The sequence below is a fragment of the Ursus americanus genome, chromosome 12, assembly GCF_024610735.1.
Source record: "Ursus americanus isolate L20-20 chromosome 12, mUrsAme1.1.p, whole genome shotgun sequence".
Lineage (NCBI taxonomy): Eukaryota > Metazoa > Chordata > Mammalia > Carnivora > Ursidae > Ursus > Ursus americanus.
The window spans coordinates 56,257,535-56,280,891 of record NC_142138.1 but is presented as its reverse complement, the minus strand read 5'-3'; the positions used below and the strand labels follow the sequence as shown (position 1 = coordinate 56,280,891).

Below are 23,357 nucleotides of genomic sequence, written 5' to 3'. Positions count from 1 at the left end.
TTAGAATGTGTATTATATGGAAAAATTGAGCCATGTGGGGGTAACACTTAGAGCAATGCCAGCGGAGACTGAGGGAGATGCTATACTGCAGAGTAGTCAAATTAAGGAAAGTCTGCATACTGACTGAAGACGGTCCCCGGTTCCTTTGTGTAGCTCAGTTCCAATACTGTGACAGCTGGGTCTCATACACACAGACTATCCTCTCATTGCATCCAGACAGGAATCTGGAAGATTTTTCTCTAAAGGAACTGAATAGACTCTGTAAAAATCCTAAAATCCTAACATTTGGTTATTATCCAGCCCCATGAATCACGTTCTTGCCAAATGATTATGTTCCTACCCAGCGAGTCTACTTTGGTGCTCCCCACCCCCACAGAGATGCCTCTCTCCTAAATATAAACAGACAACAGAGAGTAACCAGACATTTGAGAAAAGCCTTGAACTAGAGAACAAATAGAATAAATGGGGGGAAAATGAGAAAAATACAGACATGAGAATGAGCAGAAGATTTATTTTTTAAAGCCTTTAATTTAGAATTAAGAGATGACAATATACCGATGGAAGTGAGCTGGATGTTTTATAAAAGGAACAATCAGAGATCAAGAAAGAGGTCTTCTAAATTACGTATTAAGTAGTGGAGTTGGAAAATAAAGTTGAGCAAATACTCCAGATAATCAAAGAAATAATTTGATAATATGGGAGAAAAGATAGGGAAATTAGACAGTTGATCCAGGAGGTATAGCATTTGTTTAGTGGGAACTCCAGAAAGAGAGATCTGAGAGTAGCAATTATCAAAGAAATAAGACAAAAATTTCCTAGAATCGAAGGATATATGGCTGCAAATCAAAGATGCTACTGAGAGCCCAGGACAATATTGAACTAAAACGTATGGCATATAACTGGAAGGCACATTATCATGAAATTTTGCAATATAGAGAAAACAGAAAGAGTCTTAAAGCTTCCAGGGAGGAAAAGAAATCAGATCACATAAAAAAAAAAAAAATTAGAATGGCACTCAATTGCAAGTGAGAAGACAATAGGACAATGCCTCAAAATTTGAGAAGCAAAGTAATTTCTCACCTAGAATTCTATACCCAGGCAAATTCTGAATTAAGTCTCAAGTAAAATAAAAATATTTTTCTGGATGTGTGACTTTCTGAGTATTTCAGCCCATGTATCCATTTATAGGAAGCTGAAGGATGAGCTAATAAACCAATAAAGAGGGAGATACAGAATCCAGGAAATGAGAGCAAAGGGATGTCCCAGGACTATAATAATTCAGCAGGCTTAGAGAGCAAGTAGTATTGACTAGACCAAGACGGTGGAGGGCTCAGAAGAAATGAATGTCTCCATAGAAAAAAATGGACATGTTCAGTGTATGGTGTTGAGAAAAATGTATTATTAAGAGGTTTATCATTCTCTCGTAGAATTTGGAGATAATTTGTAAGACAAGCTTGAGCAAACAAAAACTTGAATTATTTTTTGGATGTCAGATGTTCTTTGACTTTGAAACACGACAGAACTGGGCCAGATGATGGCTTGGCTTTGTAGAGGTTACAGAAAGAAGAGTGAGGAGAAGCACCATGAAGGAATGAGCAGGAATGGAGAGGAAATGATTTTCCTTCCTGATACCTAAAATTGACAAATTAAGAAATTGTAGTTTGATTAGGTTATCTAGAAATATGCAAGCATAGATAAAAAATAGATAAAATGCTTGAAATGGGACTTGGGATAGAAAGCTGATCAGATGGGGTAATGCTACTTTTTCATTATTATTATAGCACGAGTTGACTTTTAGAAACTATGTGTTACTTTGATAAAAATGCATATGCCATATACTAATTGTGATAAGTGCCATGGAAGAGATTAGGATACTGTAGTAAGAATGATGGAGTGAAGCGTGAGATGCAGGACAACATTCTTCAGATGGGATGACCAGAGAAGGTCACTCTAAGCTTTAGTGATGAGAAGGAATGTGTGTGGATTGGGTGAGTGTTTTCCAGGCAATAATATAGTCTGTGAGAAGACTCTTAAGATCAAAAAGAGGCTGGTAAGTTCCTGAACCTGAAAGAAGGCCGGAGACTAGTGAGAGATGAGATGAAGAGTGATCAGAACATACGGGGTACTAATAGTTCATGGGTTATCATAGGTGCTTTTGTCCCAAGGTACCATCTTCATAAAATGCCCTTAACTCTACTTCTGTACTTGGTGGAAATCTCACATAACCTCCTTCAACAAACTTTTGTATTTTAAATAAGCATTTAGTATAAATTAAAGGTGGGTATTTAAACTGAATGACCTTAGTCTATGTGTGAACCAGAGAATTTTCTGGAATACTAATCCATGAAGTTTTGAAAAAGAGCCAATGTAAACATAAAATTTTTCCCTTTAACTTTTATCGCCCAAAATCTCTGCTATATTTTGCCAATAAATGTAAAATGTGTATTTGATGTGAAAGGGTTACTGAAAGAGTATTTTAACATTGGATTTAATATAACTGTTATTGTTACAGAATTTGGGTATGTTTAAGGGGAAGATAGTTTAGGAAGAATTCTATTATTGGAAATATCTACCTTTTAAAATTAACTTTTAGCCACTACTAAGTTCTTAAGAAAATTGGTTATAAAAATTGTGGATCATAAGAATTCATCTTGTATACCCCAAAATAATTATTTAAAAATAGTTTCAATTGTTACTGGAATTTTCTTAAAAAGATGCTCAAAGTAGGTTTCATTTCACAGTGTGGAGAGAAAAGGTGAAATTTTAGAGGGTGTGTGTGTGTATACGTGTGTGTATGTGTGTACACGTGTGTGTATGTGTGTGTGTGTCCTATCCATGATAGTCCCTCCCTTCCGAGTCTTTCTCCTTCTTGTTCTTAAACTCCCTTTATGTCTTTCTCTAACCCAGTACCTACTCACTCCTCTCTTTGTCCCATTTATTTATTTGATAAATATTTACTGGGTGCTTACTGTGCGTCAAGCACTCTTCACGTCACCATTGCCAGCTTTGTAGAGCATTTGTTTTTCACTTATCAAAGGACTTTTTTCTGTCTTATTTTTTGAAGTAATGTAATTAGTTAGTATCGACATAAAAACAGCTCAGATCTGCCACTGAATTAAAATCTTGACAGAGACTTATTTTTAGCTTCAGTTCTGTTCCAGGTTTATTACCCAAATTCTCTGTGTCATTGTTTCTTTCAGGTATGCTGGACCGATGGAAAGATTGCAGGCAGAGACTGAACTTATTAATAGGGTAAATAGTACTTACCTTGTGAGGCACAGGACCAAAGAGTCAGGAGAATATGCAATTAGCATTAAGTAAGTAGGACAAGTACTCTTACAGAAATAGATTTCCTGTTTTCATAATTGCATAGACCATCTGACATGTATAACACTGAAGTTAAAAACCGAGGTTCTAATTGCAGCAGAAATAATGTGTCTATCCAGACAGTTCATTAATACTTGAAAATATCTGTTAGAAAAACAGTATTAAGTGTTATAGGCTGCTAATTGGCATATTAGATTTCTTTCATAACATTGTATTTTGGTGATTTGATGTGTGTATGTTTCTCGTTAATTCTAAAAATATATATTACTAGATTTCGTTTTATTTGATTTTGTTTTTCTATATTCTCAACTGAACTTAATAAATTGGGCAAAATGATTGGTCAAATTTAAGCCCCCCCACTTCTCATTTCAAATATTGGTTGTATCTTCAACCAATCTAGTAAATATATTTTGTTAATTAGCTGTCACTAGTGTATTGGCATAAGTATATATTTTGTCTTCAGAATTAATTCCTATAATTTTATTGGGGCATGCCCTCTGGTAATTATTGATTTCTACTGATTAAAAACACATTTATATTCATACGTTATCCATTGCCCACAGGTACAATAATGAAGCAAAGCACATCAAGATTTTAACAAGAGATGGCTTTTTTCACATTGCAGAAAATAGAAAATTTAAAAGTTTAATGGTAAGCATTGATTAGTTCTTTTCAATCTGTGGTCCTTATTTTGCTCTTACTTCAAAGGTCAGTTTAATTCGATCATTTCTTAGGAATTTTGTGCCCTGAAAAGTTGTTTATAAGAGACCCCTGTAGTTTTGCAGCAGAATCCTGATAATTCTAAGGGTTCCAATTAAGTTTTATATTGCCCTGCTCATATTTTTCACCGTAAGTTCAGTTTGCAAGTTTTAGATAACATTTCAGAGTCCACATTATTTATGATTCTTGGAATAATAGACGAATTCGGTCAACTGCCAGCGATTTGTGTTTCGCCTTGTGTTCGAGTGACGGTGCAGATCTTTCACATGCATCTTTTCTCCTCTTCCTTCCTCTGCCTCTAACTCCTCGTGCAGACAGAGGAAGGTATTTTTAATAAAAACAAAAAAATTGTAATTGGTAAAATACCTCTCACTAGTTCGTGTAAAATACAATATAATGCCAAACAGAAAAGCTGTTTGTATTTTCTGCTATTTTAAATCATCTGTGCTATGGTTCTGCTTCATTACTTTGGACAGTTAAATATTAACAGGGTAACATTTTTACCAGTGTATTTCATAGGAATTTTATATTTAAATTGAAATAGTACATTGTTACCAAGTTGCTTCAAACGAACCAAGATGATTTTATTCTTACAATTTAAAAAATGACCACTTAATAATTTAATATTGCATCATATTATGGATGTCATAAAAACAGTGTCTATATGGCATTATATATGCGTTGCTGACAGTAAAGAAAAAGTTCATATTTGTTTAAAAGTGGTCTCAAGTCTGTTTCACAAGTTTGAGAGTTTCTTGAAATAATGAAGAATTTGGACACAAAATGCAAGATGCTTTTGTAAGTGCACTTCTAAGTACTTTGAGTAACATTGGGAAGGACCACTCACTGATTGAGCCATCAATCAAATGATACATATTGCATCCTCCGGAAAACATCTCAAAGCACTTTGCAGATGTTAAACATTAAAGTTAAAACTGAACGTAAGAGAGCCTTACAAAATAGGCCAGCTTGAAAGGATTATCTAAAAATCTAGAACTGCTCCGAGACAGGGATTAGTGTTTTAAAGAAACGGAAGCATCTTGAGTTGAAAGAAAAGGCAGAAAACCTCTCTGGACAGAAATATCACATTCCCAATTCAAAAGTTAAGGATGGGCAGCAAGATCATGTCCTGGAAAATGTGAGCCCTGCCAAATTAGTAACCAGGATCCAGGCATCCTCCCTGCTGGAAGTGACTTACGTTCTGTTGGAACAAGCAGGCTGTGCACACAGAGAACTGGACCTGAGGAGATTTTTCCTAAAATGAAAACCTAGGAGGGAGGTGGTAAGTGGATGCACAAATAATGAATGACAGCCCCAGCTGAGACCTGATAAAAGCATGCACAGGAGGTCTCCGCATCGCTGCAAGACATAGCGGCTTGAGCTTTCACCTGCAGAACTTCCGAGGTTGATAATGAGGCTGCTCCACGGTATTACAGTTAATGTGAGACTTTAAAAAAAAAAACGCTCTAGGGCCAAAGATGACTGCCAGCTTCACCGACTCTGAAAGTAACAAAAGGAACTCCCATCTGAGGAGACAAGCAAAGAGGATGAAAGGAATAGTCACTGGAAAGGGCCAATCAATTCAGCTTTGTGTCCCTTGGTTCAGCTCCAGAAAGTTCATCAGCAGCTAAGGGTAAGAAGTGAAAATCCATGACCTGGATTAGTGGACATAGATGTTCACGTTCCTACCTCCAGACAAAGCTATGACTATCGTATAAGCAGCAGACCCCCAGCATTCTTAAATAACGTGTACCAGAGAGCAGTGAAAGTTTCTGCAGTGATGTTCTGGAAAGGGAATTAAAAGTACTGTCACGGAGCTAAAACAGGCTCCCCCTTATATGGTATGTATGAAATGTCATAAATGCCACTGCTAGAGACATAGGCATGTTGCTTTTCTTCCATAACTGGAGGAAAGCAACTTATGTAAGGGAAACACATAGCACGGTGGGGTAAAGGGAGGGGCTCAGAATTAATCGCATAACTACAATGAAACTAAAAAATATTAGCAAAAGGAATATAATTACAAAAAGAAACAGAAGGAGCTGAAAACCTGTGTCTTGGATAAATAGTTTTGTCCGATTAAGCAAATAACTGTAAAAACTGCTGAAGAGACCATGGAACTAGAGTCTGGAGCTGCCCCTCCTCTTTGTTTCTGTTCATTTGTTGAACCAATTTATATTGCGCCCTTACCTTGGGAAATCATTATGTTTTTGCAGAACCTAAAATGACTCCACTGTTCTAAAGAAGCTTTCAAATTCGTAAATCCAGCTGTAGCAGGAATCTCACAGTAATGCTGTCCTTTACACCTAAACTCGTAGGAATGGCTCCTATTTTAGTAAGCAGGCCCTTTGGAAGGAGAGAGAGAATTAATAGGCACCTTTGACTTCACTCTGGCAATGTAGGGGGTCTCTAAATCAGGATCAACAACTTCAAGGAGTTAGTTACATTTTATCACGTTGGTGTCAAATAACACAGTTTCCATTATAAGTACATAATGGTCTGTGCATTTGAGTTGCTTCTTAAGAATAGTTCTGTATCTCCCATTATGGGTCGTAAAGTTATATGCTTCTACCTACGAAACTTATTAGGGCCTGGAATTAAATTTTAATTTGGCAAAGATGTGAAATGGAAGCAAACTCCAGGACTTATTTTAAATTAGCCAGTTTCTCAAAGAGAAGATTGACCTTAGGTGGTTATGACCTAAGCTTTTCCCCTTGGGTTTCAATAGCTTGGCTAATCAAAATCTTTTTCTTAGTCATTAAATTCAAATTCTAAATGAATTCCTATATCCAGATTACAAGGCATTAATTTTGTTCTAATTTTCATGTATGCCAGGCAATCCATGTCCAAATGCTGTTTATAAATCATCTCCATTGCCTGTTTCCTTGGTAATTGGAATGACTGACTCTCACTCATTATTTTTCAGAGAGACTTGAATTGTTGACACTGCTGTGTCAGTGTGAGATAAGGAAAGCTTAGCGATTTCTTTTGTTTAGAGTCTTCTTATTTACTTGGGGTACCTGAAGGTCAATGACTGCTGAAGCAGGGGTGGATTAGACGAAAATACAGAAAGCATAACGGCATAAATTGGAAAAGACCCATGGTGGCACAATTTAATTCTACCCAGTCAGAAACATGTAGGAAGATTTACCCTCGTAAGACTGTAAAAATGGAACTAAAATATCTTCCATGCTTAGTGAAGTGATCAAAGAGTATTTGCAGCTTACCAAGCTGCGTGACCCTAGGCCTTGGAAGAGTCATTTTTTCTTCCATAAAATTTGGAGATGGGTAGGTATGAAATGATCGCCAAGTCCTTTTCAGTATAAGTCTGTGGTTTCTTGTCAACTTCCCATACACTTTAATTCATGCTAATCCATGCTACCGCATAAAATTTGTACTATTTATAACAAAATTACACTGCAGCTCAAAGTTATTAGCTTACAGTTACTTTCAGGTTTATTTTCATATTTTTGCTAAAGAACACATTTTACTTAGTTTAAATAATAAGACTAAAAGAACAACACTTTGGTATCATTCGCACCAGCAACACAATATATATGTATGTACAGTTCCTACAGAGACCTTACAAAATTCTGCCTTTTATTGTTTAACAGCATTAAATAATATTAGTCTCTAGAACTTAATTCTAGACATTGCAAACCATGTTAAAAATCACCATAATACAAATGCCATGTTCCGATTATTGAAGCCATTTTGAGGATATAAACTGCTATCTGGTATTTTGATTCTTTTTCTTTTCTTCTTAAGTTGGTCAGATTCCAAATTCCTTTGCTTCACCAAAGACCACGATAATCTGGGCTCAAAAAGAAGGAATAGAAGAAACGTGATAGATAGATAGATAGATAAATAGATAGATAGATTAGATTAGATAGATAATAGAGATAGTTATAGATGTAAAGTATGTAAAACCTTAGCATCTTAGATCTAAGAAAACAAAGTTCTTGGTCCATCGTGGACACTTAGCAAATGCTCCTTCCCTTTTGCCTCCATTTTTATTTTATTTTATTTTATTTTATTTTATTTTATTTTATTTTATTTTATTATTATTATTTTTTTTTTTTTTTTGTATTTCCATTTGCCAGCATTACTTGCTAATAGCATGATGTAGTTAAGAGCACAGACTTTGGAGACAGACATTAGCTGTTCTCCCTTGCACAAGTCAGTTAACTTCTCTGAGACTTCAGTATCAATGGGGGAACTAAGCCTGACTCTTGTTTATTGTGTGGAGATTGTGCAAAGCCCTGTAAAGGTCCTGGCACGTGGGATCGCGGTGATAGTTATGATTATTCACATGCACCAGGCACTCTATACATCTGTGAACTGCTTCATTCTCCCCATTTTACAGATGTGGGAGTTGAAGATTCTCCATTTGCTTTACCCAATGCTTCAGCCAAACCAATCACCTTTTTGTCTGGTCCTAGCCTGACTGCTCTACTTAAAGCAATCCTTTCCACCTTCCTGGCTACTGAAATTTTGCCTGTTCTTCAGTTTAAGCCAAGCTACCTCCATCACGAACCGTTCCTTCATCCTCTCCGTGGGGCTCATAAAAAGGAAGCGCTCTTTCTCACGTTTGAGTACCCATAACCCCTAACTTTCCTTCAAGAGTGAGCCGTCCTAGAGGGCAATAGCTTTATCTTCATAATCTTTGTGACCCCTGGAACTCCCCACACAATGCATTCTACAACTCATCCGAGTTTAGCCATAAATAATGTAAATCATAAATAATAGAAATCATTGATGATTCTTTTTTGCTTCCTTCGGGTGATTTTTGGCTCAGTTGGTTTGTTTTGGGGAACTTTGAACATAACCACTGAATGGAGGTACTGAGTTGATAACAGTGGTTTTTAGAAGAAATGAGTTACTTTTACCCTATTTGTTTTTAAACATTAATAGAAGCACAAAATAATTAGGTTAAAAAGTGATATTGCTTTTTATTTCAGGTATTTCTAAGAAATATTGTACCTGTAGTACTCATCTAATAATATGCATTTTTTCATTATGACTTATTATTTATTTTCTACTTAAAATGGATTCAGATTTGTGCAGAATCTATGAAACTGACGTCTTAAGAGAAATTTCCTGAAATTTTGGTGTGGAAGATGGTAGATGGTTATTCTATTAGACTTAGATATATTTAAGGCAAATTAGGTATAAGGGAAGATGGAAAGTTCGACATTATTGACCTCTATAAGTAGCAGTTGCTATGCAGAGCTATGGAAGGGCACTAACACTTCACTGTAAGCCAGAAATAATGTCAGGTGGCATTTGTGGTTTATCAACTTTGGTTTACCATGGAAAAGAACATTTAGAATCAAGTTTGTTTTTCTGCTATTTAGGAAGAAAAGGCAGGAAATGAGAAATTGCTATATATTCAGCAAACAGCTGTTCCCTTTATTTGTGTTTAGAAAAGCAAGTATTTCATAAATAAGAACAATAATTACTGTTCTGCAATTAAAGTTTCGTATGGTTTCTTTTCATTGACCACATCTGACTGAAGATGAACGGGATGCTCTCTATCCATGAATAACAATAGGAGGCAGCTCACATCATCAGTGGCCTGCCTGAGCAACAAGGGCGATTACTAGTTAGGTGCCACTGACATCCAGAAAGCAGGGATAGATTATCACTTACTTACCCTTCCATAAACTTGTGGAAAATTTAGCATTAAATGTCAGTCATCTTCCCCTTGTGTATAGTTATGTGTTCAAGAGTTCATGTGTTTGAGAATAAAAGTACCCTTATCAAAAATAATCTTTAATTCTTTTATTCTAAAGGAACTTGTGGAGTACTACAAGCATCATTCTCTTAAAGAAGGTTTCAGAACCTTGGATACAACCCTACAGTTTCCATACAAGGAGCCCGAACATTCAGCTGGACAGAGGGGTAATAGAGCAGGCAACAGCTGTGAGTACTACCATTCAGAATGCAATTGGCTCTCCCTTAAGGATTGGAGGCACAAGAACAATAAGCATCTTCATTCCAAATTTTGAAATATAACCAATTAATATGCTGATCTGTTTAGCCAGGACTTTTTTGTGGAGCTAAGCAAAATCAGATGGACCAACAGGTTTATGAACGTGTCTAGACATAGTTCTCTGTGCCACATCAAAAGTCATGTTTGCATTTAGAAATCCATCAGAAGTGTAAAGGGTACGTGACTACGTAAGTTTTGCATTTTTCAGTGATTTGTGTATTAGCCCAACTCTTTCTAACTCGTGTGTTCGTGACCATAATGCTGTTTGAGTGAATGGTACCTAAGCCTGGTACGCAGCTAGCCCATCTCGCCTGGTATCCCAAATCTGCTTCTGATCCTGTTTTAATGATTAGCTTCAGGATTTTGAAATGGCTAAAGCATGTTTCCTCTGATGCCGGTGTTTACAAGTATACCCCAGTCACTTTCTTGCCACATGAGCTCTGTGCCACAGCTAATCACAAAATATTAGCACGCCCTCCAAAAGCACGGGATAGTTTCAGTGTGAGTTCAAGTCAAAACTTTTTTCTCATCACTATTTAATGTCACATAATCTTCCTGGAGGTAGATATAGCATGTAAAGAGAACATTGTGATGAAAAATGCTATGAATAACTTGTGATTTCCTTCCCTTATGTTAATATCTTTTTTTTTTTTTTTAAGTAAAATGCTTTTGGAGGAGAAACGAATACAATTTTATTACTCTTAGAATTTTAGCCTAAGCAAAATGGGAATATTTAGGGGTATTTGAAAAAATAATTTGCATCGTGTAATATAACTTTTAACTTTTTTTTTTCCCCCTGAAAGCAAAAACTAAAAGGGAAACAGGTAACACTCAGGGCTCTAACAACATCAGTAAAATTTCATACACCTGTATATAAGTAAATATACAAGTAATTTGTCACATCAACTGAAAGATTTTTTTTATTTGAATAACTTAATAGCTGTTCTCTTCACAAGGATCAGTAATAAATGACCAAGTTTGTGTAATGAAAGTAGTCAGAATACACTTTATTTTGAAACTTTAAACACCTATTGAAAGTTATCCTTCTGGGGGCGCCTGGATGGCTCAGTCAGTTAAGTGTCCAACTCTTGATCTCAGCTCATGTCTTGATCTCAGGGTTGTGAGCTCGAGCCCCGCATTGCGCTCCATGCTGGGCATGGAGCGTACTTCAAAAAAAAAAAAAAATTATCCTTCTGTTTTTTAGCCCAGTGTTACCCAATTATCTTAGATTCTCCTATAGGCCATAATTTTTGCTCATTTAAAAATGGAAGTTTTTCCTTTAAAAACAATTTTCCTACAAATATCTTTTTCTTTCTTACGAATTTCTTAAGAGTCTACCAAAGTTATGACCTTTTCCCCAGTGAAAAGTATAAATTTCTACTGTCCTTTACTTTGCCTTCGTCACAGCAGGAGATGATAAAAGTTGCCAAGGAGGTCAGTTATACTAAAAATCCTGTTTGTTTGAGTTCACTTAGTTCTGGAAAGCCAAGGTGGGAGAGGTTGGCAATCAGGGAGAGCAGATGTCCCATATTAGTGGAAGGTCATTAGCCCTCGTATTGCACTGCGTGGTTACTCCCAGCACTTTCTCTGTGCTTGGCACATGTAGGTGTTTGGAGGATGTTGTCCAACGATGAGCACAGTTGCCTAATCTAAAATTTGTCTCTAATGTTCAACAAAGTATTTAATGCTCAAACTTTTTTAGCCACTAGGAATGGAGTTTCAGGCCTTTTGCGTTTTGTTTTGTTTTGTTTTGTTTTGTTTTTTAGCAAAAAGAGACTAGCCAACAGAATGATTTTGAGAACGTCAATGTGAGCTACAGGGAATTTTTCAACAAATAGAGTCATGAGGTCAAATACTCTCCGCCCAGATTTTTTAAGAGACTCTGGCGAGCCTGCCGCAGAACGCTTTTACAATCAAGAAGTAAAAGCAAATCATTCATTTAAAATTAATCTTTGTCAGAGTTTAGTTTTATTTATCAGTCATTCATTAATTCATTCCTTCAGCAGATACTCATTAAATACCTAACACAGGGCACTTTTCTAGGTATTGGGATATAGCAGTTGAGAAGACAAGTTCCTGCCCTTACGGAGCTTGTATTTTAATGGGGACACGCAAGTGTGGGATAGGAATTTGCTACTTCTATATAGGATGATCATGGAAGACCTCCCTTACAAAGTGACCAGAAAGCAATGAGGGAGTGAGTGAGTCTGGCAGTTGGCAATAATTGCACGATGGTCTGGACTCCAAGATTATTCAGATTATTCAGTCATTACCATGCAGCACGATTATAATCTTAGATGAAATTTATAATACTATCCCGGTGTTTCATCTGCTTTATACTGTTGTATAAAATAAGAACACTAAGATGGTTCTTAGGGTTAAATGAGGAGCCTTAAGCATTTGGCACAGTGATGGTACATGGTAAACCCTCAATAAATATCAGCTGCACCTGATTCTACTACCACCACCACCACTACTAGTAACTCCTAACACAGCAGACATTTTCCTGCATTTCTGAGTTGAATTTAATTTTATCTCCTAGACATTCACATCTTTGCTTTTATGATTTTTTAAATATTCCTTAATTTATACCAAATCCTGATTGAGAGTTAACCCCTAATAAAACACTGCTTCAATTTTTCTGCACGTTGTGCTTCTCAGAAATGGTGAGGAGAGGGGCGCCTGGATGGCACAGCGGTTGAGTGTCTGCCTTCAGCTCAGGACGTGATCCCGGCGTTGTGGGATCGAGCCCCACATCAGGCTCTTCCGCTGTGAGCCTGCTTCTTCCTCTCCCACTCCCCCTGCTTGTGTTCCCTCTCTCGCTGGCTGTCTCTATCTCTGTCGAATAAATAAATAAAATCTTTAAAAAAAAAAAAAAGAAATGGTGAGGAGGAATGCTGCGTAGGGGTTGTGCAGGATGCCTTTATAGCCCTTACCTCTGTTCATAGCTTGGGTATGCTGCTGAACATTATCTAAAAATAATTTTACCAAGAAATATTATCTTGGGATACTGGATTGGATGGGGCACTGACATCTCTATTACTTCTGAAAGTTTTGGAGGAAGCAGATCAGGCAAGCTAATGCCTAGGTCCACCGTGTGTTCTGGGCAGAGGTTGAGGTTGGAGGTCCAAGTCCTCCAACCTGCTAGTTTTTTGTTTGCTTGATTGGTTTTTGGGTTGTTTTTTCACCTTGGGAAAGAAAGTCCCAGGGCACTGTAGAAGGGGCTACTTGCTTCTGTGTTAGTCCCGGTTAGAATATTCTTGGGTAAATTACCAACTGTTTTTCAAATTTGTAAAACATGAGATGATGGCAGAACCACCTCATGCAAATGCAAAGTAACACAAAAAGATACTGGTTAGAATTAAACAGGAGTCCAGAGTATTGGGCAAGGAGCATATGACAGCTCTAGGCTGGGATCCCACTGTAGGCAATGCTCTTTCCCAGAGCTGTGAGACTTAACTTTTGCCTTTGGAATGACTTATGAGTGTTGCCAAGAGAGAAGAACAAGACAGAAAGGAAAACACCGAGCTCAGGCAGAGCAGTGAGCTGTTGTGCTTCCCCAGAAACCGCAGTGACTCCATGGAAGATGTTCTGCCCTGTTCTGGGGATCTGTATGAAAATCCCATTACTTTCCAAAACCTGTCACAGCAAGTCTGCCTTAGACTGCGTCAGGTGCGTCTGTAGGCCTTATCTCTCTGAAGGGCACTGAACTGACTTTAGCCTTTCTTGCTCTACAATGAGCACTTAATTATTTTCACGTCTGCTGCTGAGTAGCTGTCTGACCTTAGGCAAGTCACTTAGCCTGGCTGGGATTCAGCTTTCTCATCTGACGAATGACAAATGAGATTAGATATTTTATTATGTTCTTAAAAAAATAGCATCCTAGGTTTCTTTCTTTGTGTGCGTGAGGGAAGGAGGGAAGGTAGAATGTTAATAGACCATCACACTAGGAAAAGTTGCATGGTTAGCTATTTCATGACCCATAGGCAGACTTTAAACGTTTTTGCAAGTTCTTATTTATGGAGAATTAGACCATAGAGTAGAGTTGGCTAATTAGAAAAAAACATTGGTTATTAATATATTCACATACTCTCAAAGTATCTTCTCACAAGAACTTAATAATAACAAAAGGAAAAATAGAAACCTTAAGCAGGTCATTAAAGTTAACATCACTAATATACAACAAGATCACATGTGCCTCATAATATGATACTCTAAGAAGGACATGGCATCACTTTGGTGGGATTCCTGCCCCCAGGAGGCATAATTTGAACCTAACATGAGGAAACATCAGACAGACCCAAACTGAAGGACATTCTACAAAATAATTGGCCTGTGCACTTCAAAAACGTCAATGTCATGAAAGACAAAGACTGAGGAATTGTTTCAGATTAAAATGGAGACGGAAGAGACATGATAAGTACATGCAACATGTCCTGGATTGAATCCTGGGCCTGAAAAATAAATTCTATTTATTTATATATGTATGTATGTATGTATTTATGCTATAAGGACATACATGAGACAGTGAACAAATTTTGAAGTTTCTAAATTAAGTGATAGTATTAATTTTTTGCTGATAATTATGCTGTGATTATATACGAGAAGAAACTGTCTTTCGTTTTAGAAAATAAACACTGAAGTATTTAGAGGTTAAAGGCATTATGTCTGCAATGTATTCTAAAATGGTTCAGGAAAATACAGAGATTAATGAAGCAAACATAAAATGTTAGCATTTAAGGAGTTCGAGGTGAAAAAGATATGGAAATGCTTTGTATTATTCTTGCTACTTTAAGAATGAGTAATTTCAGAAGTAAAATGTTAAAATTTAGAGATAATCCCATTAGCTGTATAAGTCTAACAGGATTGAAAGAAAATGGAAGCATCCTGTTTCCTCCCCCTTCTTCAGGTGCAGGGGGATCCGGGTGCACTGATTCAGGGGTACGTAGAGCACCGAGTAGATCCTATTTGAAACCATCTGTTCCTTACTGATGACCTCACTGTATTTGCTTATTCATTTATTCATTCTTTTATTCAACAAATATTTATACAACACTTGCCATGTGCCAGGCCCTGTGCCAAATGCTGGCGTTAAACTAGTAAATAAGATGGACAGTTTGGTGGACAGGGACAAACATAAAACCACTTACCAAATAATCACCAGTTTTGACAAGTCTGGTGAAGCAGGAGCACAGCTGAAAGGGTATGACCAGAGGGCCTACTTAACCTGTAGTGTCAGGGAAGGACAGTTACAAGAAGTGACATCTAGGTGAAACATAAAGGGTCTGTATGGATTGGCAGGGCGTGAGGAAGCGGAGAGTAAGGAAACTCCACAGTGGACAGGCAGCTTGTGTGAAGGCCCTTCATCATGAAGTAGCTTTGTATGTTCAAGGACTTGGAAGGTCAGTGTGTTTGGAGCATAGTGAGTGCATTCTAATATATACAGTGGGGATGCATTAAGCTTTATAAGCAGAAAATGATATGAACTGGTTTACGTTGTTAAAAGATCCCTGTGTGCTCCGTGATAGTGGCTTGGAGGGAGGCATGGACAGAACAGAGGTGAGTCAGGAAGTCATTGCAGATGTCCAAGGGAGGAATGATGCTGGTTTGAAGAAGACTTCGAAGTGGAGCAGGACCATGGCAGATGTGGATATCTTCTAGAAGTCGAATTGATTGCATAAGGGAATCAAGGTAGCAGTAGGACAAGGAAGATACACAAGTACTTGCCTTGGATGACTGGCAAGTGGTGAAACCATTGGCTGACAGGGAAACAGAAGAGATTAACAGGTATAGAGGAAAGGTAATACATTCAGTTTTGCACAGAGTTTTAGTAACCTGTGCATCCTCAATAATTGAGTAGGCAGTTGGCACCAAAAAGAGTGGTCCAGGATGAAGGTAGAGTTTTATGAGTCATCAACACCTTCATTTCATAGTTTACATAGAACATATAATATTATCTTTATATAGGTTTAGTGATTTCTTCTGGCGTAATGTTCCCTCAAGCCTTAGGAACCTGACTCCTCTGCTCCTCATTCTCACGTTGCGCTTTGCACAGTGCCTTTCATGAAACATGTATTCAGAAAAGGCTGAAGAAATGAAGTCAGAACCTGAGGCCCACGGGAGACATAACAGGTGTTAAAGCGCCACGTGTAGTTGATACTTGAAAAAGCGTGGAAAATGGGACACATTGAAAATAAAGTATAGATCAGTGTGCTCCTTTTGGTGCAGTGACAAATACTGTAGCAATTCTTCAAAAACCAACAAAGGTTTCATTTGGTCACTGGGACCACACAAATGACCTTGCAGGACAGTGAGAGCCAGAGCCGGGGGGCTTCCCCCCGGTGTGGTCGCTCTCCTTCCACACGTGCATCCCCGTTATTCTACTACCCACCTGACAAGGGGCCTGAGCTTCCTTTTAGCCAGCGTGTTGGCCCGGTGGAGAACTTGTATCATTCGTGTTTATTTAACTCAGTGTAACATAATAGAGCTCATATTTCTGATAATTCCTGAAACAGCCTGACAGCGCCTTAACCACTATTGATTAGTTTAATCACAGTGTAATAGTGGATAGTGTCTATTATCTCAAACATCCACTTCATTTAATTTTAACCTTCTTGCCCTTGTATTTCAACAAACCCGTTCTCACCTACCCTTATCTTCCCATCCCCTTACCTTATACTCAGTCTTTTGTCATTCTTTCCTTGGTCACTTGGCATTTGGGTTTGACTCCATTTTATTCTAATAACGTAAATGTTTGTTTTAATTGCACTGAAATAGTTTTCTTGGGCTGCCGTAAAAATGACCACAAACCGGGTGGCTTAGAACAACAGAAATTTACTCGCTCACAGTTCTGGAAGCCAGAAGTTATAAATCAGAGTGTTGGCAGGATCGGTGTCTACTAGAGGCTCTGAGGAGAACCTGTTCCATGCCCTTTTTAGAGTTTCTGGGTGGCCGTTGGCAGTCTGTGGCATCCCAAGGCTTATAGAGACATGATTCCAATCTCTGCCTTGTCTTCACATTACCTTCTCCTCTGTGTGTCATATCCCTTTCCTTTATCTTATAAAGACACTTGTCATTGCATTCAGAGCCCACAGTAGTGCAGTTAGAACCCCACCCCCAGATACGGGATGACCTTGTCTCTCATCTTGAGATCCTTAACTCACATCTGCAAGGACCTCTTTTCCAAGTAAGATCATATTCCCAGGTTCTTGGTGGACATATCTTTTGGAACACAGTAGGGGGTATACCATTCAACCCATCACAAGCTCATAGTATCAGTTTAAAATTTTTCTCTAGATTTTTCCATCTCTATTTTGTTTGTTTATAAGTGTTTATAAATTGTTCATAAGTTAGAATGGTAAGGGGACTTGCATTGTTAGGGTAGACAGGTAGTCAGTGGATGAGAGTTAGAAGGAAACCATTACCTTTAATACAATGAAGTGTTTTAAACGGATTGTAACTTTTCTGCAGTAAAATGCACTGTCTTCCTAAGAGAAAGCACTTCTAAGCCAATGAGAGTTTCTAAGACGTAGGTCTGAAACTTCATATAAAATATTTGACACATAAGAACCCAGTGATTCTGTCTGATATTTAATAATTTGATGATTCATAGAACAGTGTGTTTTTCAAACCCCTCTTATGTACATTAAATTAATGTCTCCAGCAGTTCTGTGAACCAATAGCCCCACAAGAAGTGCCAGGAAAGGTTTCCTTTGTCACACAGATGCGTCACAAGTGCTGCTCGTGTGACATGGCGAAGTGACAGTTTCCCTAGAGTTTCCCCGGTTTACTTCATCGTGCAGCACTGGCTCACGAGGCGTAATGCTCACTCGATGAGCCTTCAAAGAGTTGGTGTTTGGGAAGTGCTGAGAAGAGCGTCTGGCACGTGGGCAGTGCTGTATGTCTCAGCTCTGACCGGTACTGCAGCTCCTGCCACCACTTCCAATACTGTTACCCAGTGAGAAATGTTACATGAGCCTCATCGGACACATTTTCATGTATTTATAAAGCTCTTCTCCTTGGGACTTCGGTTTCCCACCTCCATTTCCTGGGCTTCAGCTGTATTCTCCCAGTATACACACTCTTCTGCAGGCTAAGGCAGTTGTAACAAATGGCTGACATTTTTATATTCTTTCTCCTCGGCGTGTCTATGATGGCCACAGAATTTACTGTTGTTGGGCAGCTGATCAACTACAGTCGCACGTCTTCATTATCAGGTCATGCTGGGCTCCCTGTCTTTATTTACTTACTTCCAGAGCTTTCCTAGCTCCTAGAAGGCATTTTTATCCTGAACCTCATAGCTTTAAAAATTAGTAGCCAGGACTCAGGCTCCCTTCAGAAATAGAGCTTGCAGATAGAAATTCTACAGATACAGGTAACCTCATTCAAAGCCATCTTTTTTAATATTTAAAAGCGCAAAAAAGCAGCCCTTATGTTTTAATATTTTTCATCTTTTATACTGTCCTTTCCCATAGACCTTCTGTTATAAGTTAAAAGCTAGTCTCAATGTGTGTACTGTTCCCTGACGATAGTACCCTCCCATGGCAGCCCCGATCTGAGGCTAAGCTTTTCTAGTCTGTCTTTCCTAAGAAACACACAGAAGTTTATCTACATTGAGAATTACTTTTTTCCTTCCTAAAATTTGGATGAGGCTCCTGGCTTTGAGGAACCATGCCGAGAGCTCTCTTTTCCTGTCTCTGCCACCGATAGCAGCTTCCCCCACTGAATTCCGAGTCTGCGTAAGACAGCAGCTCTTAATTCTGCAACTCACTCCTAATAGCGTGAGAAATTGAGTACGGAACTGGCTAGGTTTTCTTTTCATTCATTCCTTTATGCACACAACATTTTTGAGCATCTACTCGCACCACATATTCTCTCTCTCATACCCCTGAAGTGTGACTTACAGTTTAGCTTAGTGCCTGCACAATAGAGAGAGACGCAGGGGGCATCCTTGTACCCAGGCACCTCAGCGCCTCACCTGGTCCGGGCTTTTTCAGACAGGTACCTTTCATGACATTCCTGAGAGGTCATCCTCGGGCTTTGCTTGAACAGTCAGGTGACTTTATGTCCAATGCAGTAGAAAGCACTCAATTTATTTTTTGAACAAAATAAAAACTTATATTAACTAGAAACTTACTGTACCTACATACAGTAGTTGGTTTATATCTTTAGAGCTACTCAGAGTAAATATATGATACATTCTCTCCACCTTGATAACCTTTCTTTCACTGTGCTTTTTTCCCCCCCTTCTCCACTGTGTTTCTTTTTCTTTTCTATCATCTACCTCAGATTATTCAGTCCCCCCTCATATACACGGTGGCCACCTCTGTCACCATGCTAGCCAGCCTGCTAGGAATGCACTCAAATTTGTCAGAGTTGAACACAAAGATTCCTATGTTGCCTGCATTGCTGGTTCAGATTTTGCTCAGTCTTTCTATGCAAAGTTCAGTCTTGTCCAGTTAATTTCCCCTCTTTCTTTTCTCCTTCTTCCTCATAGGGTACAGTTCTCCCTATTTGGATGAGTCTAAAAACTTCTTTCCTTGTCTGTTCTCACCAGTAACCCCCTCCATAGGTCTCCATATTCATTCATTCAGCAGATCTTTATTGGGACCCTACTTCAAGGAAGGCATTGTTCAAATTGCTGGAGAATACACAGCAGTGGAAAAAACCAGACAAAGGTCTCTGCCTTTGTGGGACTTACATGCTAGTGGGGAAGGCAGATAATAGGTAAACAGAAGTTGTAAGTATATTAGGAGTTGGTGAGTGCTCTGGAAAAATAATTAAACAGGGCCATGGTACTCAGAAGTGCCAGAGATGGTTTAGTATTTTAACTGGGGTGGTGGGGGGATGAGGAACAAAGCTTAGGGGCTCATTTTTCCTCCTTTTGGTAGCCTAGCAGAAAGCTGGTTCAACAGTTCTGAGTTTTCTCAACAGTAGGAGAGGCTGAGCAGCGACTGGTTCCAGGACTCATAGGCCACTTGTAGGACCAGTGTCTTCGTCTGTTCCTGCTGCTGTAACAAAGTACTATAGACTGAGTGGCTGATGAGCAGCAGAAATGTCTTGCTCACAGTTCTGGAATCTGGGAAATCTGAGATGAAAGTGCCAGTAGATTCGGTGTCTGCTGGGAGCCTGCTTTCTGGTTCACAGAGGGCACCGCATGCTGGAAGCAGGGCTAGGGAACTCGATGGGATCTCTGTCATAAGAGCATTAGTCTCATCCATGAGGGCTCCATCCTCATGCCCTAAGCACTTCCCAAAAGCCCCACTGCCTAATACCATCACATTAGGCATTAGGTTTCAACATATGAATTTGGGGATAGGGACAACACAAACATTCAGTCCATAACGGGGAATTTCTATTATTACAGACTTGCCTAAATACCCTATCAGTTGATAGAGCAGGCTGCCGGAACGTTGACCACGGTGTATAGACCGTCCATGCCCAACCTGAGCAAGACGACAATGGCAGTTTGGGGTGCATTCTACCTACTTCTCTGCCTACGTATCATTCCCCCCAATAAACCCTGTTTTCTCTCTGTACCACTTGGCACGAGCGGTGGATGTCCATGACTCTTTTATGGGGCATTGAAGTCACCTCATTAGGAAGGTAACATTGGAGTCAAGCCTCAAGTGAGAGAGGGAACGGCCAGTGCAAAGGAAGGAGCATATATAACGCGTGCAATGTGCCCAGAGCGGGAGGACAGGTAAGGGAGGCCAGACCATGCGGTGCCTTTTAGGACTTTAGCCTTTCCTCTGAAAGAAATGAGAAGCCACTGGTGGATTTAAGCAAAGGAAAGACATGATTTGAACCTTAGTATTAACAGGATTACCCTGGCTTCTTTGTTGAAAAAAGACCATGGAGAAACGGGGGACAAGGTAGAAAGAGGAAGCCCAGTCGGAGGTCTCACGTAGCACGCCAGCCGAGAGGTGTAGCAGTTTGGAACAACATGCAGCCATGTAGGTGGTGATTTTGAAAGTGATGCAACAGGTTGTTCACCTCATGTGAAATAGAATAGCAGGAGAAGATTCGAGAATGACTAAGGTTGTCGACCTGAGCAAGTGGAAGATTGGAGATTTTTTCAAGGCGGGGCTCAGATGGCGCCTAAAGTCTAGTCATAGCATTCTCAATCCAAAATGAATAATTTCACCTCTATTATCATTTCTGTATGTGTCTGTCTCTTCACAAATCTCTAAGCTCCTTTGAAGTCAGATGCTCTGTCTTGTTCCATCTCCAATATCACCTTAGCACAATACATGGCACATCAGCAGTTACTTAATAAATGTCTGCCAATTATTTGTAAAGAGTGAGGATTTGGAATGAATTTGTGCTTTGATAAACTAGATGTCTATAAATAATCTGAAATTCCTAGAAATGGCAAATGATCTAATTTTCCATAACGATAGGAAAGGCCTGATACTCATTCTTTTCTTGTTAATGGCTTTATATGCTTATACCATGTAGTGTTGAATGCAGAGTAGCTGTTTGTTTTTTCCAGTAACTCTAGATATAAGTTTTCCTTGTTATAACTTTGAATTTCAGGTTAAAGGAGATTGGTCCATTTACCAGATGTCAGCATTCAATGAAATGAAACCAATCTAAATTATTTAGTTTTTTTCAGTGGCAATATATAAAATATACAACAAACACTGAACATTTGTGGGACATGGGGGAGCAAATTTTTGACATTATGTCTAAGACATGGCTAAGTTCTGAAATAAAACCAGGTTAAGGACCGCAAATTTAAATTAAACATTCATTAAATTCTCAGCATGTTCTCTGCTGCTAGGCCATCTGTAGACAGTCTTGGTAAAAAGAATCTACTGGATTGCTCATCAGAGTGTCCCACATAGGAACATCACTCTCCTCGAGGCCACGGCTGGGCAGCAGACTCACAGGGATCACTGCACTGATGATAGGACCCTTGGCCCCATTGCCTGATATCTTTACTAACAGCTTCATGTTACATAAGGGAGTGGGAACACGTGGTTGTTACAACCTAAATAGAGCTGGACACGGGGAATGTCCATCTCAGAGAATAATTAGCAAATGCTTAGGGTCCTGTTCAGCTATACGTGTAATGGTAGTTCAAAACTACCTTGTGGCTTGACAACCAGTACCTTAAGGGAAGAGTAGTGATGGAGCTTGCTCTCTCCTGTGTATACAGTTCAAATATTATTGAAAATTGAGTACATTTCATTTACTCATGAACACGAATAACCTAATCAAGGCAGAGCTAAAACTTTAAAGCAATGTTTAGTTAGATAGGCATCAAATATCAATTCCTGAGCACTTTTTTATTCTACTGTAAGCACTGTGTTCTTAATTAATATACTTCTGCGTTCTGGGGCTCTGTTTTCTCAGTGAAGTCTCAGAACTGAGTACTGTTCCTTGGTGATTTGCCAGTTGATTATGGCTATGCTGATAGCTTCTGTTCCCAATTTATTAACAGGTAACTTCCATTCCAGTTAGAGAATGTCTGTACTTTAGGTTTTGTTTGTTTAACTTGGAAAAGTGGATAAATAATATTTGACTATATTCTTAATAGTTCCTAATGAGAAACTTCTTTCTCTCACGAAGCTTCCCAAAATGATGCGATGTCCTAGCAGACAGGCTATCTGTCATATTAGGTGGTGAAGTGAATATTAGCCCGGGAAGTGAAAGGGATGGGAGAGGATCTTTCACCTCAGCATTCTCATTTGAATGCCACTGTCACTCGGCTGTTTCTAATTCCATCCCAGGATAGGCATCTACCAATAGTTCTTACGTTAGCAGCGCCTTGGTGTAGTAGGAGGAGTTTGTCGAAGGAAACATGTATTTGTATATGAATTTTGAAATAGGTGGTTACGCTCTCAGTAAGGATGGAAATGTGTTTTGCAGGTTAAGCCACTCTGCAAAGAATTTTTTTTTTTATCAAATACCTTATTCTGACAGTTTACCTCTCAATTTAAATCCATACTTTCCAAGGGAACATGTTGTTTTATGCTCTTGTCTCCATAGATGTCAGGCATTCAGATGCTGTTTTGCCAGCCTATGAGAATTAGGGACCCAAAGGCAGTGAAAATAAATGTATAGGAAGAGTGGCAGCAATGAGTCATGCTACAATGTATAGAAAACTAGAAAGCATCCCTACCAGTCCTTAAAATATTTGGCCGAGAGCGATGCACTGGGTGGCAGGAGAAACTGACTAACCTTTTACCCCGAAGAAGGTTCCTCGGGCATACAGTATGCTTAATGCCAAGAGACATACAGTCCTTACTAGCTGCTCGGCATCTCCGAAAAAATTACAGTTATTGCAGGAATATCATTGATAGATTAT

General features: G+C 38.8%; 1 protein-coding gene across 2 annotated transcripts in view; it reads left to right on the top strand.

Moving 5' to 3' along the window:
• The window catches only part of VAV3 (vav guanine nucleotide exchange factor 3), a 340,350-nt gene that overhangs the window by 307,990 nt on the left and 9,003 nt on the right, over window positions 1–23,357 (top strand). For both annotated transcript variants that reach the window (XM_087866143.1, XM_045801631.2), the window contains exons 23-25: window positions 3,201–3,317; window positions 3,891–3,978; window positions 9,843–9,972. In XM_087866143.1, the coding sequence (XP_087722269.1) occupies window positions 3,201–3,317; window positions 3,891–3,978; window positions 9,843–9,972 (335 nt within the window). The remainder of the gene's footprint in view (window positions 1–3,200; window positions 3,318–3,890; window positions 3,979–9,842; window positions 9,973–23,357) is intronic.